Consider the following 20,965-nt stretch of genomic DNA (forward strand, 5'->3'; position numbering starts at 1 on the left):
TCTTTGAGTGAGTCATGCTTGGATTGTAAGCTACCATTTATCCATGCATTTTCCTTTTAATTTTAATCTTAAAGTAAGATAAAATCATGCAAAAATGGATAAAAAAAGGCATGGGCTTAGTCTTGGTCGTGGGAGGCCCATTACATCATGGAAATGATGTTTGAATGCTGAAAACTTGGCCCCATTTGGAAAAAATGCATTTTTGAGCAATGTTGATTTCATGTATTTTCCCAAAATTTAGCCAACTTCAACAAGGTGTAAATCCCTCAATTTTTGTCATATGAAGGAGATCTTGCACTTTTTAGAAACCTCAAAGAGTCCTCTAACCAATGTCTTTGGTCTCATGTCAAAATGATTTTTGAAGCTCCTTGTGTGTCCTTTTGAAAAAAGTGTCTTTTTGTTGACTTTGAAAATGACCTGTAATGTCTTTGATCATATTTTTCAAATGGTGAATCCAATGACCATGGGATCAATGGCATTTGAAAGATAATTGAATTTCCTTCAAAACAAGCTTTGGTTTAAATTTTTTGGATGAAGGATGAGAGAGTTATGATCAGTCAAAGTTGAGTTGACTTTTCAGGCAAAAACCCTAATTTTGAATCTTAGGGTTTTGTTGATTTTTGATCTTTCCTTGATGAATTATGATCATCCAATGATCAAATGATGAATCCTTTGACAAAATATGGACTTTGACAAAAAATTTCATTTTTGACTGTCTGTTGACTTTTTTGGTCAAACGGGTCGTCCGTTGACTGTTTGAGCTGCTGACGGTGCGTCTGAGTGAATTGAAGTTTGAAAATTTGTATGATGGTACTTTGAGATATATGGATGTGTATGAAATCCATTTGAGCTCTCAAAACTTGTTGCTCCTGTAAAAACAAGAAAAACCCTGATTAGGGACTGTTTGTGTAGGAGACAGTTAAGCGTACCTGATTTTTGTGCAGTGTTGAGTCTCTGCTAATCGCGTGATATTCAGAAGACTTCTAGAACAAAAATCTTGGAATTTTGAATTGTGAAAGATTGATTTGATTGATGGTACAAAACACTGCGAATTGTACTGCCAGCAGTTTGGCTGTCAACTGACTGTTCAGGTATTGATGTAGCAGTTAGAGTGAAAAATCAACAGTCAAAGTTAATTTTCTTTTTTGTTGTTTTTGTTTATGTTTTATGTGAAAAATGAAAGTTTATTTACATGACTTGTTAAAAGAAACACAGACATAATAAATAACTAATATTTACTGTTACCAGTACAGTCTGAGTTTCCTGATTCTGCGCCTGCAAAAAGATTTAACTCTGTACCAATTGTGTCAGTACTATTTATCTGTAAATAAATAAATAGCATGTGTGAAGTAATAAACAGTATTTGGCGTTTGCGTAAGAACAAATTCAACTGCAAGCCAAATTACTGTATAAGAAAAATTAAAAACTAAGTATTTCATATGTCAGGATATTTGTTGAAATAAAAATCCATGATTATATGAGACCCTTAATTTTCAGATTGGAGTTTTCTTGAAAAATATGTGGGCAAATTTTGGGGTATAACACAATGCAAAGAGTAATAATAAAATAAGAGGAGAATTGATCATACCGTATATAGATACGGTGTAGGTGTTAAAATGAGTGTAGTTATAGCATTTTTGAAATTGTAACCACATTACACTTTCAAGTGTTGTTAATATGAATATTAATTAGGGTTAAAATTGTCTTTTTAATAAAAATTTAGAACCATGTTCACGTTTCTCTCCAATTAAGTGAAGAAAGAAATTGTATGTGGGTCCCATATGAAACTTTCTTTCCTCCCTCATTTGTGTAGTGAAGTGTGACTCTTGTCTATAAATACGACTTCTTGGTCTTCCCTACTTCACTACACAAAACCAAACACACCCAATCTCCTCCTGCCTAAACCATCATGAAGAAAACTTCCACTTTGCTCTTCGTATTCTTCATGCTTTTGACTACAACCACTTCGAATCTGGTTCCTCAGTGCACTGGAGGGAGCTGCTGCCTCCATCCACCATGCACTGCTCCCAATCTGGTTCCTCAGTGCACCGGAGAGAACTGCTGCCTCCATCCACCATGCACTGCTCCGAATCTGGTTCCTCAGTGCACCGGAGAGAACTGCTGCCACCATCCACCATGCACTGCTCCCAATCTGGTTCCTCAGTGCACCGGAGAGAACTGCTGCCAGCATCCACCATGCAACGCTGCAACACTTGGAGCTGCCACCGCCTTCTCCTCCGCTGCAACACCTGAAGCTTCCACCGTAATCTCGGCTGCTGCAACTCCTTCCGCAACCGCTATCTTGGCTGCTGCTCAAGTTGGAAATGATAATAATTAGTTATTATCGTTTTCATGACTATGTAATAAAAGAAAATGTTATGTAATAAGAGAGAAGAGCAAGAGTAGTGTGTTGTTAGAGATGCCAAATCTAAATGTCTTTTCTGTTTCCAACTTGTTCTTGTTTGTTCTGATTTATGTTTTCCTATCCACTAACTAGTACTATTTTTGTTCATTGTGTTCATTACTTTTCATAATATATTTACCGTCACTTTAACAAATTTTCTTACTTTTATTTCAACAATGAACTTTGATTAACTAATTTAAAATTACTTCATAAATTATTTGCCGTTTTTAAAATACTTCATTTAAATAAATGCTTTCTAAAATATTGTTCATTTCAGTTGAAAAATATTGTTACATTAACATTTTATTCAAAAATTGAATTCAAAATATGTTGTGTAAGGGTATTCCCGATGTATATATATGAGACTTGTACAATATATAACTAACAAAAACCTAATTAACTTGAACTTGGGTTTATATTAGTTATCTTTGATTATATCACAACAAAACTCTCTATTGTGAACTATGGTTGTATTGTATTTATATTTTCCATATAAGTATTAGTATTAATAGTATTATCTCCTCGTCCTTCAATATTTCAGCCTTTTTTTTTTTTAACATAAGGTATTATACAGCTTTGTTAATCTAAAATATTAAGCCTAAAGCTGGGTAGACCTTCCAATAATATTGTGTGCTAAAATGCAACTTTTATTTCTGGGATTAATGTGAGGACATTAACTTATTCTCTTTTGTAGAGTCCCTTTGTAGTAAGATATGATAAATTAAAAGTTGAGAAACAAAGAATTTAATGAAAAGTGGCCTACTATCATGAATTGTTGCTGCAGCAAGGACTATGGAGAGAAATAGAATTGCATAAACAATCTTTATAATTTCAGCCACATATTATTTTCTCTTGAATGTAAAAACTTTAATATGATTTAATCTATTTACAGTGTATTAAGTTCAAGTTTTTCTATAAATAATTAAATAGAGGTTAACTTTTATGAAGTGGTAAAAACTCGTCATAGAATTAGTATTATTATTAAATATATATTAATTAAATAAGTCAGAATTACAGAGGTATTAAAATTAGGAAATCAGAAGTCATTTAAGATAAATTATTATTATTTCTATTAATATTTAATTAATGACATTTGTAATTTAATATGTGGAACTTTAAAAATGAAAAACAATACAACGTTTAGTTGGTAGTGGTACTATGAAAAGTTAAGGACAAATATATATATATATATATATATATATATATATATATATATATATATATATATATATATATATATATATATATATATATATATATATATATATATATATAGGGTTAATACCTATTTTCCCCCCTGCCATATAGGCGACATTTGAAAAACCCCCCTGCAAAAAAAAAAGTTGCAAGAATTCCCCTAACATTTGAAGATTCTCTCATTTTAAACCTTCGTCAGATCCAGTCATCCAAAATGCTTACGTGGCATGTATTTTTTTGATTTTTTTAATTTTTTTTGTTGACTGGATAGCCCATGTGGCTTTTTATATTATTTATTTATTATTTTTATTGCCAAGTAAGCATTTTTTATTATATAAATTCTTAGTTTATATTAGAAAGCATATTAATGCCCAAAAATTTGTCTTTGGTGGGAGTTGAACCCACACCATCAATATACCAACACAAGGCTGAAACCACTAGGCCACTTGATTTAACTTGTCTTTTTAATGCTTCGAATAAATCTTATAATATTCTCTTACAGTAATTTAAATATTCATGTTATGTTTTCTAACAATTTTTTTTCATTTTTTCATTTTTCTGTTTTTTTATTTATTTTCATTTTTAATTATTACAAAAATGTATTTTTTTTAATATTTATTATTTGATTTTAATATTTACAACAATATTTTTTTTTAATTATAGTTTTAAATTGTATTCGTTTAAATTTGTAAATAAATAATTAAAACGTATTAAATTAAATAAAATGTATTTAAATATTAAATAAAAACACACGTTTTAATTATTAAATAAAAATGTATTAAAATATTTTTTATTTAATATTTAAAGTTATTAAACAAATACAATTAAAATGTATTAAATTAAATAAAATGTATTTAAATATTAAGTAAAAACATACGTTTTAATTATTAAATAAAAATGTTTTGTTCACTAAGCCATTGGTCTATTTTGTTCATTGAATATTTTGAATGGTATTAGTAGCATACTGCATTTTAATTTAAATAGGTTTTACTAGTTTTAATTTAACTATATTAATATAATTAATTTAGGTTAGTTTTAATTTGATTTATTTTTAATTATATAAATTAGTTTAAATATTAATCTTAGTGCATTAATATTTAAAACGTTTTATTATAATTAAATAACTAGTTTTAATTAAATTTAGTTATTATATTTAAAACGTTATTATATTTATAACGTTATTAAATAGCATACTGCATTTATATTATATAGCATAGTGCAGTTATATTATATTTAAAACATTATTATTTAATAACTAATTAAATAGCATACTGCATTTATATTTTAACTAGTTTTAATTTAACTAGATTAATTAAACTAGTTTTAAATTAATTAATATAATTAATTTAGTTTATACTAACTAAACCATATAAAAATATTTTTATGTTTTATATAATGATTAATAATTTAGTTTATACTAACTGAACCATATAAAAGTATCTATTATTAATTATGATTCTTTGGTTTATAATAACGTTTTAAATAGCAATTAACTATGATTCTTTGGTTTATAATAACGTTTTCAGAATCTATTAAGTATTACCAAAGGCAACTAAATGACAAGAACAAAGCTGTAGCTGAGTGGTAACGTTGTGCTTCTAGTAAGTTTGGTGTCATGGGTTCAACTCCCATTGAGACCATGTTTTTTAGCTTTAATATTTAGCATTTTAACAACTTGACAATAAAATAATAATAATAATTGCCACATGGAATTAAAATTAATAAATAAATAAAATAAAAAAGCCACCTGGGCTATCCAGTCAACGAAAAAAATTAAAAAAATCAAAAAAATACATGCCACGTAAGCATTTTGGATGACTGGATCTGACGAAGGTTTAAAATGAGAGAATCTTCAAATGTTAGGGGAATTCTTGCAACTTTTTTTTTTGCAGGGGGGTTTTTCAAATGTCGCCTATATGGCAGGGGGGAAAATAGGTATTAACCCATATATATATATATATATATATATATATATATATATATATATATATATATATCCCACTACTAGAAATACACGAATTTCCTGCGGATTTACCTGCGGATTTCAGCTAAATTTCCGCAGGAAACACGTTACCTGCGGATTTTCCTGCGGTTCCGTGTCCCCAGCTAAAACCTTCGTGGGTAATATTTTCGGCAGGAAGTTCCGCAGGTAATTCCGCAGCTAAATCCGCAGGAAATATCCGCAGGTAAATCCGCAGGAAAAATCCGCAGCTAAATCCGCAGGAAATATCCGCAGGTAAATCCGCAGGAAAAATCCGCAGGTAAATCCGCAGGTAGTTTCTATCTTAAATATTTTTTTTATTTTAATAAATTTTTGAAACATTATAAATTATATATTAAAATAACTATAATATAAAATAAAACTATAAATACAAATAATTCATTAATAGCTAACTTTATTTATTCATTAACTGCAAAGTGAAAGTTGGCTCTTCATAAATAATACAAATAGTAAAATCCTGTCAAAATTACAAGGGCAAGTACCCAGTACTGACTACTGATAAGTATAAGCTACAACAAGATTTCATACATCAACCAACAGTTATATCAAACACATTCAAATTCTTTCATATTAGGAGACTATTTTTCTTACACGACGGATAATGACACTTGATGGTTGATACAAGAGTCCTTAGTGTTTCAGCTTCAAATCAGTTTCCAGGGGGAAAACTTTGCCTCGGTGGTTGAAGATCATGAAGTCTAGGTTGGCAGGTAAAGAAACAATCCTGCATTGAATTGGAAGCAATACTGGCATAAGGGTCCAAATAATTCAAACATGTTATAACAATTATAAACAAGTTATACTCAAAATCAACATACGTATACTCACTGTGGAATTTCAACAAACACCTTGTTTGCAAAACTCAAGCCAATGCCAAAAGAGTAATTCTCATCAACAATTTCAACAAAAACACGTCAAGAATAGTCAATAAAACTCCTAACTCACAAAACCTATGAACCATATCCGTAGTTTCCTAGAAACTCTAATTGAATCCGAAAAAAAGTAACAGTTATCAACTTTCATATACTTACATCAACTCCTTGACAAGCACAAAGCACGTCAGTTACCGTATCCTCCTCCATTACATGGTTTTCTTCCTTAACCAATTTCACATAGTCAGGTTTTCTTCCTAAATGAACCTCCAACCATCTTGTATTCTATAAATCATAGAAAACGTGCTAAATTGTAAATCATTTAAAAAGATTTAGTAACAAATAGAATTTGCTAATCTATGAAATGTCTTGTGAGCCACAACTGTTTCACCACCAAAGACACACCCCGCAAAGTGCCAACCAGACGCAAGCAAAACAATCCTCAAACGACTATTATCTCTGGGCTCAACAGTCAGAGATTTCAACCTCTCAGCCAAATTTCTCTGCACTTGTTCATCCTCATACACATACTACACATTTTCACTCACATTCATAATCAAACACTTCCACATAGAAACTCTCCCCTGTCTGAAGACAGAAAAAAGCTTATGTTTAAAGCTTTCACCGTACTTACTACCATGCACAACACTTTGACCTCGACACTCATTTTCGCTATCATCATCGTCGTCGGTAAAAACATGATACAATATAGTCAATGGCACCAAAAGGCACATCTAAATTTCAAATTCACGCAAGGATTAGGAACTATCATAAATATCCGTTCCATTCAATGAAAACTTTGTTACCAAAAGACAAACTTGGTCAAGGAGTTGGAAGACCCTGGTTCAAACCCAGTTAAAAGATAAATACTAATATACAAACTAATTACTAACAATAATTCGCCGTTTAAAAAAATTGTAGTGATACTGAACACTGAATGTTATGATTTTAAGTTAAGGCCATCACAAGTCACCATAAAGACTACTCCACTGATACATTGTATCACCGAATGCAGCAATTACACTAAACTTGGAGATCAAACATGACTATTAGCAGTTATGCATTAAAGAAACAATGAAATGACTTACTCTTTGAATAGCCTTTTCATCCGCTTCTGAGCTTCGACAACAGCCTCGGGATTAAATGTCTGAAAAAAGGATCCTATTGTGATTAGAGAGAAACCTTCTTTGATATAACAACATATAACATGTAGGTAAGAAATTTGAAAACGTATTACGTTAATCCAATATGTCAAAGAGACCATTTGTTATAAATTATTTCATAGGAAAAACACTTGCTTTAAATAAAAAATCTTTTTCATGGATTGTGCTGAAGTTGTTAGTTTTAGATAAAAAGGAGGAGATAATAGTAAGAGTTTCAAATTATTGAGTACAACTGGACAATGAACCGATTCAACAAGCTAAACACTAGTTCCTAACTATGACTCCTGATTTTCATGGTTCGTGCCAAAGTTGTTAGTTTCAGATAAAAAGGAGGAGATAATATAATAAGAGTTTCAAAGTATTGATAACATCTGGATATTGAACTGGTAAAGATTGTAATTAAAGATTGTAATTGAAGATTGCTTCACATTGATTAATCATATACCTTGTCTGAAGCATTAAAAGGATTATTTATCATATTGTCGATCATCTTATTCCAATTCTCTGGTGTGCGTGCATTACTACAATCATCTTCCAATTGCTAAAACCTCGTGCATCACTACTACAACCTGTTGGAGAATACTTAAGAAGCAAATAGTTACTAATCACAATCTATATGAAAGTAGAAATTGCAGTTATCATCAACTTGAACATCATATCCCACTGTATATTCCAACAATCTCTTCAAATAATAAACTACGCAACCACAAAGTATAGATAACATTCACTTTCAAAACCTAATAAGCAAACAACCCATTACAATCTTTTGTAAAACAGGCTACTTGTATGAAGAAGAAAAATAAGAAAAATATAAGTCTGAAGGGAAATAGATTCCACATATGGATTCAAAGCCATATTAACTTCTAGATAGGTCTTCAATTTAATTTGGTTCTCAGCTTTTAAAAGTTCAGAGAAACAAAAAGTAAAATAGAGAGGATTTAAGTTTAAAACACATAATTTAACTTATTATTAGTTGGTTATAAGAAAAAAGATTAAAACAAATTGACCACAGGTTGTATGCTGATAAGAAAAAATGCTTTAAAACAATAAATAACTTACTATTAGTTGGTGAATGTGTAATATAAGTCTAAAACAACATTATGTGAGAGCTTAGCATTGGTAGTCTACTAAGAGGAAACATGAAGATGCGCCTAGTAAAAACTGAGGTAAATTTTAACACATAAGGGTCAGTCTAAAATTTTATTAATTTACCCATATGTGAGTGGAATTAACCAGACTTAGTTCAATATTAATATTGCCATAATTAATTAACCACTCGAACTGGCTAGTTATTTAAAAAAGTTAACTGTCATGCCAGTATAGTGGATAATTTGATTCCTTTATTAGATTAGATGTTGACAAATGTGAAGTAAGTGTATTCAACACCGCCTTTGACCTTGAAGGTCTCTTGAAACATGTACACAATTAATTCATGCTTGTTGTGGTTGAAGCACACTTAAAAATCATATCCATGAATTTGACACCAAAATGAAAAATAACACATACCACACAGATCAAGTTTTAGTCCTAAGGTTTGAAATTCACCAAACATGTATAAGCAGTACAACTTCCAACTCTGAGTCTGATCTTACAAGAATTCATAGCACGAAAATTATAATCAAGTTATATTCAAAATCAACATAAGTAAACTCATTGTGGCATTTCAACAAACACCTTGTTTACAAAAATCACCTAAGTTTATACTTAATCTAACTTAAAATCATCTAATTTCAGAAATGAATAGGAACAAATTTACCACTTCAGCAAAACAGGAACAAAACCTGCCATGGATCAATACAATGTTCAATTTAAAGAAGAGACTGAAACTCTTGTAACATTCATGATTTCAATTGATTTTAAGCTCAAGCCATAACTTGATAGCACCGAGGAACGAAGTGTATCTAATGTCAAGAAAATACCTGAGTTGAAGTGTGAAGATGAAGAAGATGACAACGTAGGCTCCGACGAGGTTGTGGCAACAAAACACCGGCAAAGATGTGGTGATGCTACACGGCTATGGCGGTTACGGCGAAGATCAATTCATTTTTAGGTTTTTGAGTTGTGTTGAGCAAAGTATCGTTGATGTAGGAACAATTTTGTTTAATTTGAAGAATTACAATAATAGCAAAGTATAGATAAATCCTGTTTCAAATTCAATAACAATTTAGTGTAGTGTCTTAGTGGTAGTTGCTTAGTGCAATCAGGTTTAAAACCCAGGTTCAATTCTCCCTCTATACTAGATCTCATCAAATTCATTTTTTATTATAGTTTTTTAATTTTATTTTTTTAAAACTTTCATACCTATTTTTTTATAGTTTTTTAATTTTACTTTTTAAAAACTATCATACCTAATATTAAAATATAAGTTCAAGAGTTATATATATATATATATATATATATATATATATATATATATATATATATATATATATATATATATATATATATATATATATATATAACTCTTGAAATACCATAAATATAATTTAAAATTTGCATACCATTTATTTATTTTATTAAAAATTAACTAAAATTCATTAAAAAAATTAAACTAAATATAAAAATACCATAAATATAATTAATAAAATAGAAAATATAATTATTAAATTTTTAAAAAAAATTTAAATAATGAAATGTCAAATCCGCAGGAAATTTCGCAGGAAACATTCCTGCGGAATTAGCTGCGAATTCTGTATGACAGTTTGGTGTTAATAGAAGTTGATAATCGCAGGAAGATCCGCAGGAAAGTTTCCTGCGTAATTACCTGCGGATTTTTTATTTTTGTTAGATATTTTGTTTAAAATATATTTTCCGCAGTAAAATTCGCAGGTATTCCTGCGGAATTTGCTGCCAATGCTAGATCGGCAGGAAATTTATTTTATTTAATAAAGTTCCAGGAAAATCCGCAGGTATACCTGCGGAATATTTTCCGCAGGAAATTCCGCAGGTAATACGAGTATTTCTAGTAGTGTCCTAACTCTATTATAAATATTATTTTGTTTTTTTATATATTTTTCACAAATAAAATTTTATATATTGAAAATATATAACTCAACGAAAGATATTGAATAACTATTAAAATAATGAGTTAATTAACAACTATTAATATGTGTTTTGCCTTGAAGTTTTATTAGAATTGGCTGTGGTGAAACACTACATTGGTGTATTGGTGAGTTAATTGACATTTATTGTTAAAGAACAAGCACTTACTCAAACAAGGGGTCTGTCCTTTAAAGAGAAAAACATATTTTGTTCTACTTTTTTTTGTTCTACTTTATATATATCAGGGTTGTGGTCCTTTGTAATTATGTAGACATTTTTGCAAGCTAGTACTTGATTTCTCCATTTATTGATCATGGTTAGTACATAACCACTTGTAACTACATGATTTCATGATTAATCATACAATACAATACAACAAGAAGTAGAAGTACGTGTAATGGCTCAACCCTCGAAAAGGAGAATAGGTACAAATTGATGCATTAAAAGGACTATTACTGCTTTCTATATAACATCTATACATATAATGGCCCATTTCCTCAAGTGAGAATAAGTGCATAAGGATGTATTAAATTGAATATTTCTTTTACACAGGGGAGGAGCCAAGGCCCAGCTAGCCCGGGCAAGCGCCCAGGCTCAACCCCTATTTTCTTTGTACTCTTCCCAATTTAATAGTCGACTTTTAGACAAAATCAGGGGCAAAATTAGTAAAAATAAGGTGTGAAAATTAAAACAGATGAACAATCAATGGTGTAAAGTTTTTGCCCAGGCTGCCTAAAATTCCTGGCTCCGCCACTGCTTTTACATGCTTATAATTCAAAGTAAATGACAATGTTTTTTGAATGCTAGTGTTAATGCTTACCTACGTACGTGTTTACAAAGAAAATTAGTGACCAAGATTGTTCTCTAAGAGTTAATTTGTAAGTTATGTTTTGTGCGCAGAATTTCCTTTTTGTGAAGCTTGTGAACTTAATAACTCTATGTTATATACCTCACCTCATCTTTTTAATTTGTTCATGTTGTAAGTCAACACAGTGGTGGTTTAAAATGTGGAACTCTAATTATGTTGCACGAATATCATTTAGTTTCAACATTTACAAAGATTTTATTAAATTAACTTATGAATATTTTCATTTATTTTCTATCTACAACTTGTTTGAAGTCTTTAGCTCTCCTAACTCACAAGGTACTATGACTACTTTTCTTGAATTATAGGTATGTGTACAAACTAGTTTTATGTAAACACTTAATTTAATTCCTAAGAACATTGTGAAACTCATTTACTATTTTTCGTTTACAAAAGATGGCCAGCCTAAAGAGAGATTAATAACAAAACTAAACGATGGCATTCTGTGTAAAAAAGAGGTCTCAGAATAAAAAAGTAACCATTATTTTTTGTAAGGCTTGAATTCTATCATCCGAAAACCTAAAAGTAACATGTTATAAGGCAAACCAAATATCATTCATTCATTTCAAATACAAACAAAGCATGTTATAAAGCAAACTCAATACATTCATTCATTTTAAGTACAAAGGAATTGCTGAAAATAAAAACATTAAATTACCAAATATTACACAACTAATTGTTACATGTTGCTAGAAATACTATTTTGACAACAATTATTACATGTTGTATTAAAAAGTGTAGCTAGAGAAAATAAATGTTGTCGTGTTAATTAACAACCGTATGAATTCTACACTACATATCTTAAATTATTGATCTACACAAGTTATTGTAAAATTATTAAACTATTTCAACATATTTCCCTATAAATACTAGTATCTCTTCTTCCATCATTTTCACCATCATGTTGATTTCAGAAATAATCTTTAACGTGACGGAAAAAATCTGTAATCATCCGCCAAACCGTAGGCCTGCTACTTACAAGGCCAACACCACCACTTATGCTCCTTCTTCCGCCATACACTAAAAATGATAAACCATAATGATAATACAGTAAAAGAGCATTTGAAAATAATTTCAAACTAATTTCTCATTCATGATGAATCTTTGCCGATGAGAGTTCATAAAAAAAAGTGTTATGGACCGGCCCAATTATCTCAATAGGGCTAATCCACTCTTAGGCCCAAGGCATTCTGGCCCACACACGCGACACCCTTCCCCAGTCCGCTTCGGACAAACACCTGACATAACCGAGCACGCTGAAGCCTCGTGCTCGGTAACAGCCAGCTCGCGTATTACCTAGCCTAGCGCCTCGCAAAATGGAGTCTTTTCCCCATAGGATAATCCTATAAATAGCACTCTAGCCCTAGAGGGCAAGGTAATCTCTCTCTTACCCAAAATCTCTCACTTTGTTGTACCTTGTTGTCCGAACACTTACTTTGGCATCGGAGTGCCTTGCAGGTACAACCACCTTTTTTCCCCTCCAACCGTTCCGGATTCCAAGCTTTATTGTTGCTGGCCATCTGATCTGCTCGGTAAGATCAGTGGCGCCATCAGTGGGAAACTTCAGCTTCCCCGTTTCTTTTCTTGCACTTCTTGATCCATTCTTGTCCCGTGCAAGAATTCAGAAACCAAAGCTCTAATTCAAGCATCATCCATGGCTAGCAACAACGAAGACTCCTTTTCTCTGGATGCTACAGTGATCAACAAGAACGACATCTCTATCGTTGTTCCTCCCCCTAGAAATACCGCTCCACATCCTTGTGATGACCTCACGGCATCTACTTCCCCTAAGGGTTTCCACGACGACACCGTCCATCACCTCGGAGATACCACAGTAAAAATAACCACGAATAGGTTCTTGAGAACCATTTCTCCACCAAGGGTCCAACTCCCCATGACCAAACTATGACCGCCGTTCTGGCCGCCCTTGTGCAGACGAACGCCCTTATCCAGCAACAGAACGACAGGATCGGGGCGCTCGAGCAGAAGCGTCGCTCAAAGACTCCCCCTGTCATAAAAATCGCTCCTATCGTGAGGCGGTCCCCAAGAAACGCCCTTGTTCCCCATCCCCGAAGGAACACGCAGGTCCTATTTCTAAGAAAGGGTATGGCGACCACCGCTCCCGGCACCGTTCGTAGTCTCCTCGACCAAAAAGAAGATCCAAGTCGCCTCCCGCGAGACATGACGACAACCGTAGGCGAAGCAGCAGCTGGTCTACCTCGCTTTCTACCAGCGACGAAGAGGAGGTGCGTCGGGGCCCTCTGTCCCATGCAATCTTGGAGGCACCCCTGCCGAACGGTCTTGAAAAGCCCCCGCCACTAGCCACATACGACCGGACAACCGACCAAGACGAGCACATCGAGAACATAAAAGCTCTCCTGGATTACAGAGGGGTACCAGGAGCAATCAAATGTCGGTTATTCCCGACCACTTTACACAAAGGAGCCATGACGTGGTACAAGACTCTACCCGATGAATCCATCACGTTGTGGAAGGTGCTCGGAAAGCTTTTCTCTAGGAACTTCACGGCCTCCCGCAGACACCCGAATTCAGAAGCCTCCCTAGAAGCCATCATCCAGGGGAAAGAGGAATCGCTCCAGGCCTACATAGAGAAGTTCAACAAAGAGACCGTGCAGGTGTCCACAATGACTCACATGAAGAAGTTCTTGCTCGATTGAGGTCTCCAGACACATTCCGATTTCACAAAAGCCGTTAGGATCGAGACGCCCGCCACTCTGGACGAATTTTTCCTCAAGGCCCAGGCGTATATACAATATGAGGAAAAAGAGGCCGCTCATGTGGTCCGCAACTCCAGACAGGAAGAAAATACTAAAGGCGCCCGTCAAGACGATTCTCGCTGGGGATCCGACAAATAAGACAAAGGTCGAGATCCTAAGGACTACAAAGCCCTAGAGGGAAAATTCCGGGAGTACACCCCACTGAATGCATCCATGGAACACATCTTTAACGAATGCGCGAACGCCGAATTTCAAACGGGCAAAGTCCGTTTCCCAAAGTCCATGTCCGCACGGCCAAACGTCGACAAATCAAAGTTCTGCCGTTTCCACAAAGGCCACAGGCATAATACCGAAGACTGCATCCACCTAAAGGACGCGATAGAAATATTGATCTGAGAAGGACACCTGAAGCAGTACGCAAAGAACCAAGAGGCCACCAAGAAAGCCAAGCCAGTCATCAAGGAGAAGCCAGCGGAAGACACACCCGCCATGCAAGTGGCCATGAGTATCACCAGACCGAAGGACTTTTACCCCCCAACTGGGCTAGAATGCCTTCCGCCCTCTCTTCTCACAGCCCTTGGGAATTCTTCCCTTCCGCCATGGTCATCTCCGGAGGAAGGTTCACAAACTTACCGTCGAATCCGTAAAACGGAAGTTCGACGAGCTAATTTCAGCGAATTCGAGCAAAGCTGCTACTCTTGACCTCTCCAAGGACGGCTTCCCTATAGCGTTCTACCGGGAAGAACTGTCGGGCGGCACACCCAATGCAACCACCCCCTCCTTATCCAGGCTCGAATGGCCAACTTTGACGTACGCCGAATTTTGGTCGATCAAGGGAGCTCGGTGGACATTATGTACTCCCAACTATTCAAAAAATTGCAACTGAACGACAACCACCTCACCCCCTACGTAGGCTCTAACCTACAAGGCTTCAATGGCACTATGACGAAACCGTGGGGATTTTTTGAGCTTATTGTCTCGGTTGGATCGGTAGAAACCGCGAGGGCTGTCAATGTCTAGTTCCTAGTCATCGATTGACCCTTGATCTACCATTGCATCTTGGGACGCCTGACGATGGCCGAATTGATCGCCGTCCCCTCGACCGTGCATCTCAAACTCAAATATTACAAGGCTAAAGGACAAGTCACCACGCTCCACGGAGACATCGAAGCAGCCGAGAGATGTTTTGAGGCCTCCGCCAAATGCCTCAACTCAATAAAGGCAGTCGCTCAAGACAAAGCAGCAACCAATGCAGGTTCCAAGCCCAACAAATCAATGCCGCACATTGACCTAGACAAACGCTTCCGTAAAGAATCTAAGGGGAAAGCAGATACGAAGACATCAGAAGATGGTCTCTGACCAATTCCCGATGGAGATTTGGAGTTGAAAACCCTTTGAGACGACGCGACCAGAGGAGTCAAGTTCGGGACGGATCTGCCCGAACTGGCCAGAAGGCAAATCAAGGCCTGCCTTAGGGAGAATGCCGACCTATTCGCCTGGAGCGCAGCGGAGATTCCCGACCTCGACCCAAAAGTAGAATGTCACCACCTCACGACGGATCTTGCTTGCAAGGCCGTCGCTCAGAGGAGAAGGAAGCAGTCCCCGGAGAAAACGGTTGCGGCCGAACTAGCTGTTAAAGACCTCTTAGAAAGATTTACAAAGATTCTATTAAAGTAACTTATGAATATTTGCATGTATTTTCTATCTACAACTTGTTTGAAGTCTTTAGCTCTCCTAACTCACAAGGTACTATGACTACTTTTCTTGAATTATAGGTATGTGTACAAACTAGTTTTATGTAAACATTTAATTTAATTCCTAAGAACATTGTGAAACTCATTTACTATTTTTCGTTTACAAAAGATGGCCAGCCTAAAGAGAGATTAATAACAAAACTAAACGATGGCATTCTGTGTAAAAAAGAGGTCTCAGAATAAAAAAGTAACAATTATTTTTTGTAAGGCTTGAATTCTATCATCCGAAAACCTAAAAGTAACATGTTATAAGGCAAACCAAATATCATTCATTCATTTCAAATACAAACAAAGCATGTTATAAAGCAAACCCAATACATTCATTCATTTTAAGTACAAAGGAACTGCTGAAAATAAAAGCATTAAATTACCAAATATTACACAACTAATTGTTACATGTCGCTAGAAATACTATTTTGACAACAATTATTACATGTTGTATTAAAAAGTGTAGCTAGAGTAGAATTATGTTATAAAATATTGAATCCAGAGTATAAAACTGTGGCCTTTATTTCAATTGCCACGGTTAGACAACTGCATATATTTTTAGCCGCAAAGGAAAACCGCGGCCTTATAATTTTTACTTCAAACTGTGGCCCAACCCTAAAATATATTTTCTTTTATAAGTTTTTTAGATTAAAAAGGTAAAAGAAAAATTGAAAAGATAAATACACAAACCCTAAAATCAATCGAGCTCTCTCTTCTTTCTCTTTCCCAAACACACGGTGTCGCTTCTTCAATCCCACTCAATCTCAATGACGTCCATCGGCGGCTCATCCTCCGCCGTCGCCGCTTTTTCCTCCTCCGTCAAATTCTCCCCTTCTCACCCCTCCCCCCTTCTCAATTCCCTAAATCCACATTTTCTCCCCATCGAACCCCTCTCAATCCCCCTAAATGCACCCTCAGTTCCGAAAACCCCCTTCCTCAAAACGCCGTCGTTTCAAAACCTTCTCCTCTCGAAATACTCAAAACCTCTTCAGTTGACAGTAAGAAATTTTCCATTCCTCATTCGTTTCATCATCATCAAACCCTCCCTCTTTCAATTCAATCCAATTAGGTTTATATTACAGGTTGCTGTTGAGCTGAATTAATTTTGTTTCTTTCTGTGTTGTTGTTGTTAGGATATACAAAGGAGAAGAGCAGTATCATTGTTATTGGACTCAATGTTCATACTGCTCCGGTTGAAATGCGTGAGAAGCTTGCTATTCCAGAAGCACAATGGCCTCAAGTTATTCAGGAGCTTTGTGCTCTTAATCACATAGAAGAAGTTGTTGTTCTCAATACGTGTAATCGAATCGAGATTTACCTTGTTGCTCTCTCTCAACACCGTGCTGTTAGAGAAGTCACAGATTGGATCTCCAAGATATTAATACTTTTTGATCCAGCGTCACTCTATTATGTGTTAATTTATATTGTTTTAATGTAAATGATTCAGTTTTTTATTATAATTTGTTTTGATAATTTTGCTGTTAAGTGGGGTTTCAGTATCTGAGATTTGTAAGCATCAGATCTTGTTGTATAATTATAGGTATGTGTACAAACTAGTTTTATGTAAACACTTAATTTAATTCCTAAGAACATTGTGAAACTCATTTACTATTTTTCGTTTACAAAAGATGGCCAGCCTAAAGAGAGATTAATAACAAAACTAAACGATGGCATTCTGTGTAAAAAAGAGGTCTGAGAATAAAAAAGTAACAATTATTTTTTGTAAGGGTTGAATTCTATCATCCGGAAACCTAAAAGTAACATGTTATAAGGCAAACCAAATATCATTCATTCATTTCAAATACAAACAAAGCATGTTATAAAGGAAACCCAATACATTCTTTCATTTTAAGTACAAAGAAACTGCTGAAAATAAAAACATTAAATTACCAAATATTACACAACTAATTGTTACATGTTGCTAGAAATACTATTTTGACAACAATTATTATATGTTGTATTAAAACGTGTAGCTAGAGAAAATAAATGATGTCGTGATAATTAACAACCGTATGAATTCTATACCACATATCATAAATTATTCATCTACACAAATTATTGCAAAATTATTAAACTATTTCAACATATTTCCCTATAAATACTAGTATCTCTTCTTCCATCATTTTCACCATCATGTTGATTTCAGTAATAATCTTTAACGTGACGGGAAAAATCTATAATCATCCGCCAAACCGTAGGCCTGCTACTTACAACGCCAACACCACCACTAATCCTCCTTCTTCCGCCATACATTAAAAATGATAATCCGTAATGATAATACAGTAAAAGAGCATTTGAAATTAATTTCAAGCTAATTTCTCATTCATGATGAATCTTTGCCGATGAGAGTTCATAAAAAAAACATTATTAATTTGAAAAATAAAGAGTGTTATTTGTTTTGAAATTTTATTTCCAAAAACGACTTATGAGGTTTTTATCTTCCTAGTCATACAAAATGGCCCTAAAATCATGATGGATGGTCCCATGGTCAAGGATAGGGGATGCTAAACAAACCCTAATGTTATCATGCATGGATGAGGGCCTAAGGTCTAAAGACTTATCTTCACAAGATTAAGTTACATCCTAAGGGAGCGTGACAACAACCTAACAAAAAAAGAGACAAGCAAGGATAAACAACAAGCAAGCTCAAGGAGACACCAAACACATGTGTATTCAAGACACAATCAAACATGAGATCTAGCATACAAGGATAAACAATAAGCTCAAACAAAACAATGAGTGTGTGCTCAAGTCACAAACAAACTTAAAGTGATGCAAGGATAAACAACATGCACACTCCACTCCAAGTAGTAAGCACCAATATATACTAAAGACACAATACAAGAAGTAGACAATGATAAACTACTTGCATACTAAGTGATTAGGCAATAAAGAAACTCATAACATGAATGCATAAGATTTCCATAAGATGTAATGCAGACAGGGCATACTCAAGTAATCTATGCAAGTTAAACATGTCATCTATGTAAGTACAAAACTATACTCACCAAGGAGTTTTCGATTCATGGCAAACATTATAAGCGAACAAATACAAAAGCACAAGTGAATGACTCAAGGAAAAGCAAGTCTTGGCTATCTAAGACACTGTAGGTCGACCTACCATGTGCCCAAGCCAACCTGTAAAGCTTCAGTTACTCAGCATATGGTTTTGCATCAGTTAGGTCGACCTAGCTAATCATTAGGTTTACTCAAACTAAAGCAAAGAAAGAAGATTCACTTATGTTTCTGTTAGGTCGACTCACCCACGCTCCTAGGTCGACCTAAACTGAAGAAAAATCCCAAGAACGTGTTTCAACTGATCTTAGGTCGACCCAAACCCCCAACAGGTCGACCCAACTGGCAACAATTAAAACTTGGTTTAATCAGCTCCATTTAGGTCGACCTAATCAATGAAGTAGGTCAACCTATCTCCTCAAAAATTGCCAAAGTTGTATGTTTGCTCTGCATCAACATACCAGCTCCTATATATATCTTTTTCTATTAATTATTCATTTTCAACACCAACAACTGAAAGATACACAAAGGCTTCTCATCTTCGTTCTTCTTCTCAACTCCAACACAATTACGCACAATCATTCTTGCGTTGAGAGTGTGCGATCAAGATCGATAACGTCCATGGAACGGAATTGAAGATTTCTAGTGGGTGAAGATTTGTGGGGTTTTTGGTGAATAAAACCTGCGGATTTTGTCCTCCAAGATTTGTGACTTTTGGGGGTTTTTATCAAGAGACTTCATCAAAGATTCAGCTGAGTGTGAAGATTGAAGAACAAGGGTTCGAGCAATTCAAAACACTGCAGAAAGGGAATCAAAGTGAAGCTCTTGGAAGACACTTGATCTGGCTCAAGATAAAGGGGAAAAAGATTCAAAGGATCAGCATATTCGATTTATCGTTATCGCTTTGTTATCTTCTTTGTATAAACTGTTTTCAAACATAATGAAAGACATCCCAATTCCCGTTTGGAATTGGGGGCAGATGTAGTTGTGGTGAGGATGATCGATGAACTGCCTGAACAAATATCGTGTTCTTATCGCTTTTATCTTTTCATTTACGTTTCGCTTCTTTCTGGTTATAATTGCAAATTGATCAAAGGTTCAAGTTTTAAACTTGTGTGATAAGATTCTGCACAAACATCACAAGTCACAACACATTGAATCATAATCAATTTTGACATTATTACCAAGTGTTTGATATATTGCTTCAACCATTATCAAGTCATTGCGAACAAAGTTAATCAAGCAAGTAGTTAAACGATTAACATTAGCTTGACTGATTGATTCTCTAAGCGGTTTTTTCATCGTTAATTCTTAACTATTTTGTGGTTTAAACACATATCCGATTCTTTCAATAGTGGTTCGGAATAGACGCGAGTCGATTCCGAAACGCTTTCGCCTAAACTTGAAATAAATCCGAAAATATCTGAGGCATCTATTCACCCCCCTCTAGATCCTTAAGCCTAGCGTCTAACAAGTGGCATCAAGAGCTCTGGTTTATTCCGTGCTACGTGAAACACTTATTGGAAAGATGGCTTCCGGACCTAAAGGGGCTCACAATAGAGCTCCAATTTTCAACGGTGAAAACTATGGCTATTGGAAGGATTGTATGTGCGTTCATATCAATGCCATTGATAGGAACATTTGGACAGCAATTGTTAATGGTCCCTTTCAAATTACCATGACAAATGCAGTTGGTGTTGTTGTCCCTAAACCAGAAAATACTTGGGATGCTGAAGATGAAAAGAGATATGGATACGATTGGAAAGCGAGAAACATTCTAATATCAGCTCTAGGAGTTGATGAATACTATCGTGTTTCCCATTGTAGATCCACTAAAGCTATGTGGGACACATTGTAAGTTGCCCATGAGGGCACGGATGATGTCAAACTAGCTAGAATCAATACGTTAACTCAAGAGTTCGAAC

At 34.6% G+C, this 20,965-nt stretch overlaps 1 protein-coding gene and 1 long non-coding RNA gene across 2 annotated transcripts; one reads left to right on the top strand and one right to left on the bottom strand.

Moving 5' to 3' along the window:
• Positions 1 to 6,020: 6,020 nt before the first annotated feature.
• LOC131628548 (uncharacterized) lies at positions 6,021 to 9,742 on the bottom strand. Its single transcript, XR_009291844.1, has 4 exons — positions 9,558 to 9,742; positions 8,084 to 8,207; positions 7,564 to 7,622; positions 6,021 to 6,327 (listed from the first exon to the last, which is right to left on the bottom strand). It is a non-coding gene; the product is annotated as an uncharacterized LOC131628548 (long non-coding RNA).
• Positions 9,743 to 13,199: 3,457 nt separating this feature from the next.
• LOC131628563 (uncharacterized) lies at positions 13,200 to 17,463 on the top strand. The gene is made up of 3 exons (XM_058899391.1): positions 13,200 to 13,379; positions 16,732 to 17,023; positions 17,159 to 17,463. Exons 1-3 carry the CDS (start codon positions 13,200 to 13,202, stop codon positions 17,461 to 17,463), a joined length of 777 nt encoding a protein of 258 aa, XP_058755374.1.
• Positions 17,464 to 20,965: the final 3,502 nt, after the last annotated feature.

Source organism: Vicia villosa, unplaced genomic scaffold (genome assembly GCF_029867415.1).
Source record: "Vicia villosa cultivar HV-30 ecotype Madison, WI unplaced genomic scaffold, Vvil1.0 ctg.000464F_1_1_1, whole genome shotgun sequence".
NCBI classification, from domain to species: domain Eukaryota; kingdom Viridiplantae; phylum Streptophyta; class Magnoliopsida; order Fabales; family Fabaceae; genus Vicia; species Vicia villosa.

Excerpts from the sequence above, each read along its gene's own strand:
- LOC131628563 (XM_058899391.1), top strand. The coding sequence starts at position 13,200 with ATGGCTAGCAACAACGAAGACTCCTTTTCTCTGGATGCTACAGTGATC. Across the intron at positions 13,380-16,731 it reads ATCACCTCGGAGATACCACA|CTCTCTCTTCTTTCTCTTTC; the intron begins GTAAAAATAACC and ends AAATCAATCGAG. Across the intron at positions 17,024-17,158 it reads CAAAACCTCTTCAGTTGACA|GATATACAAAGGAGAAGAGC; the intron begins GTAAGAAATTTT and ends TGTTGTTGTTAG.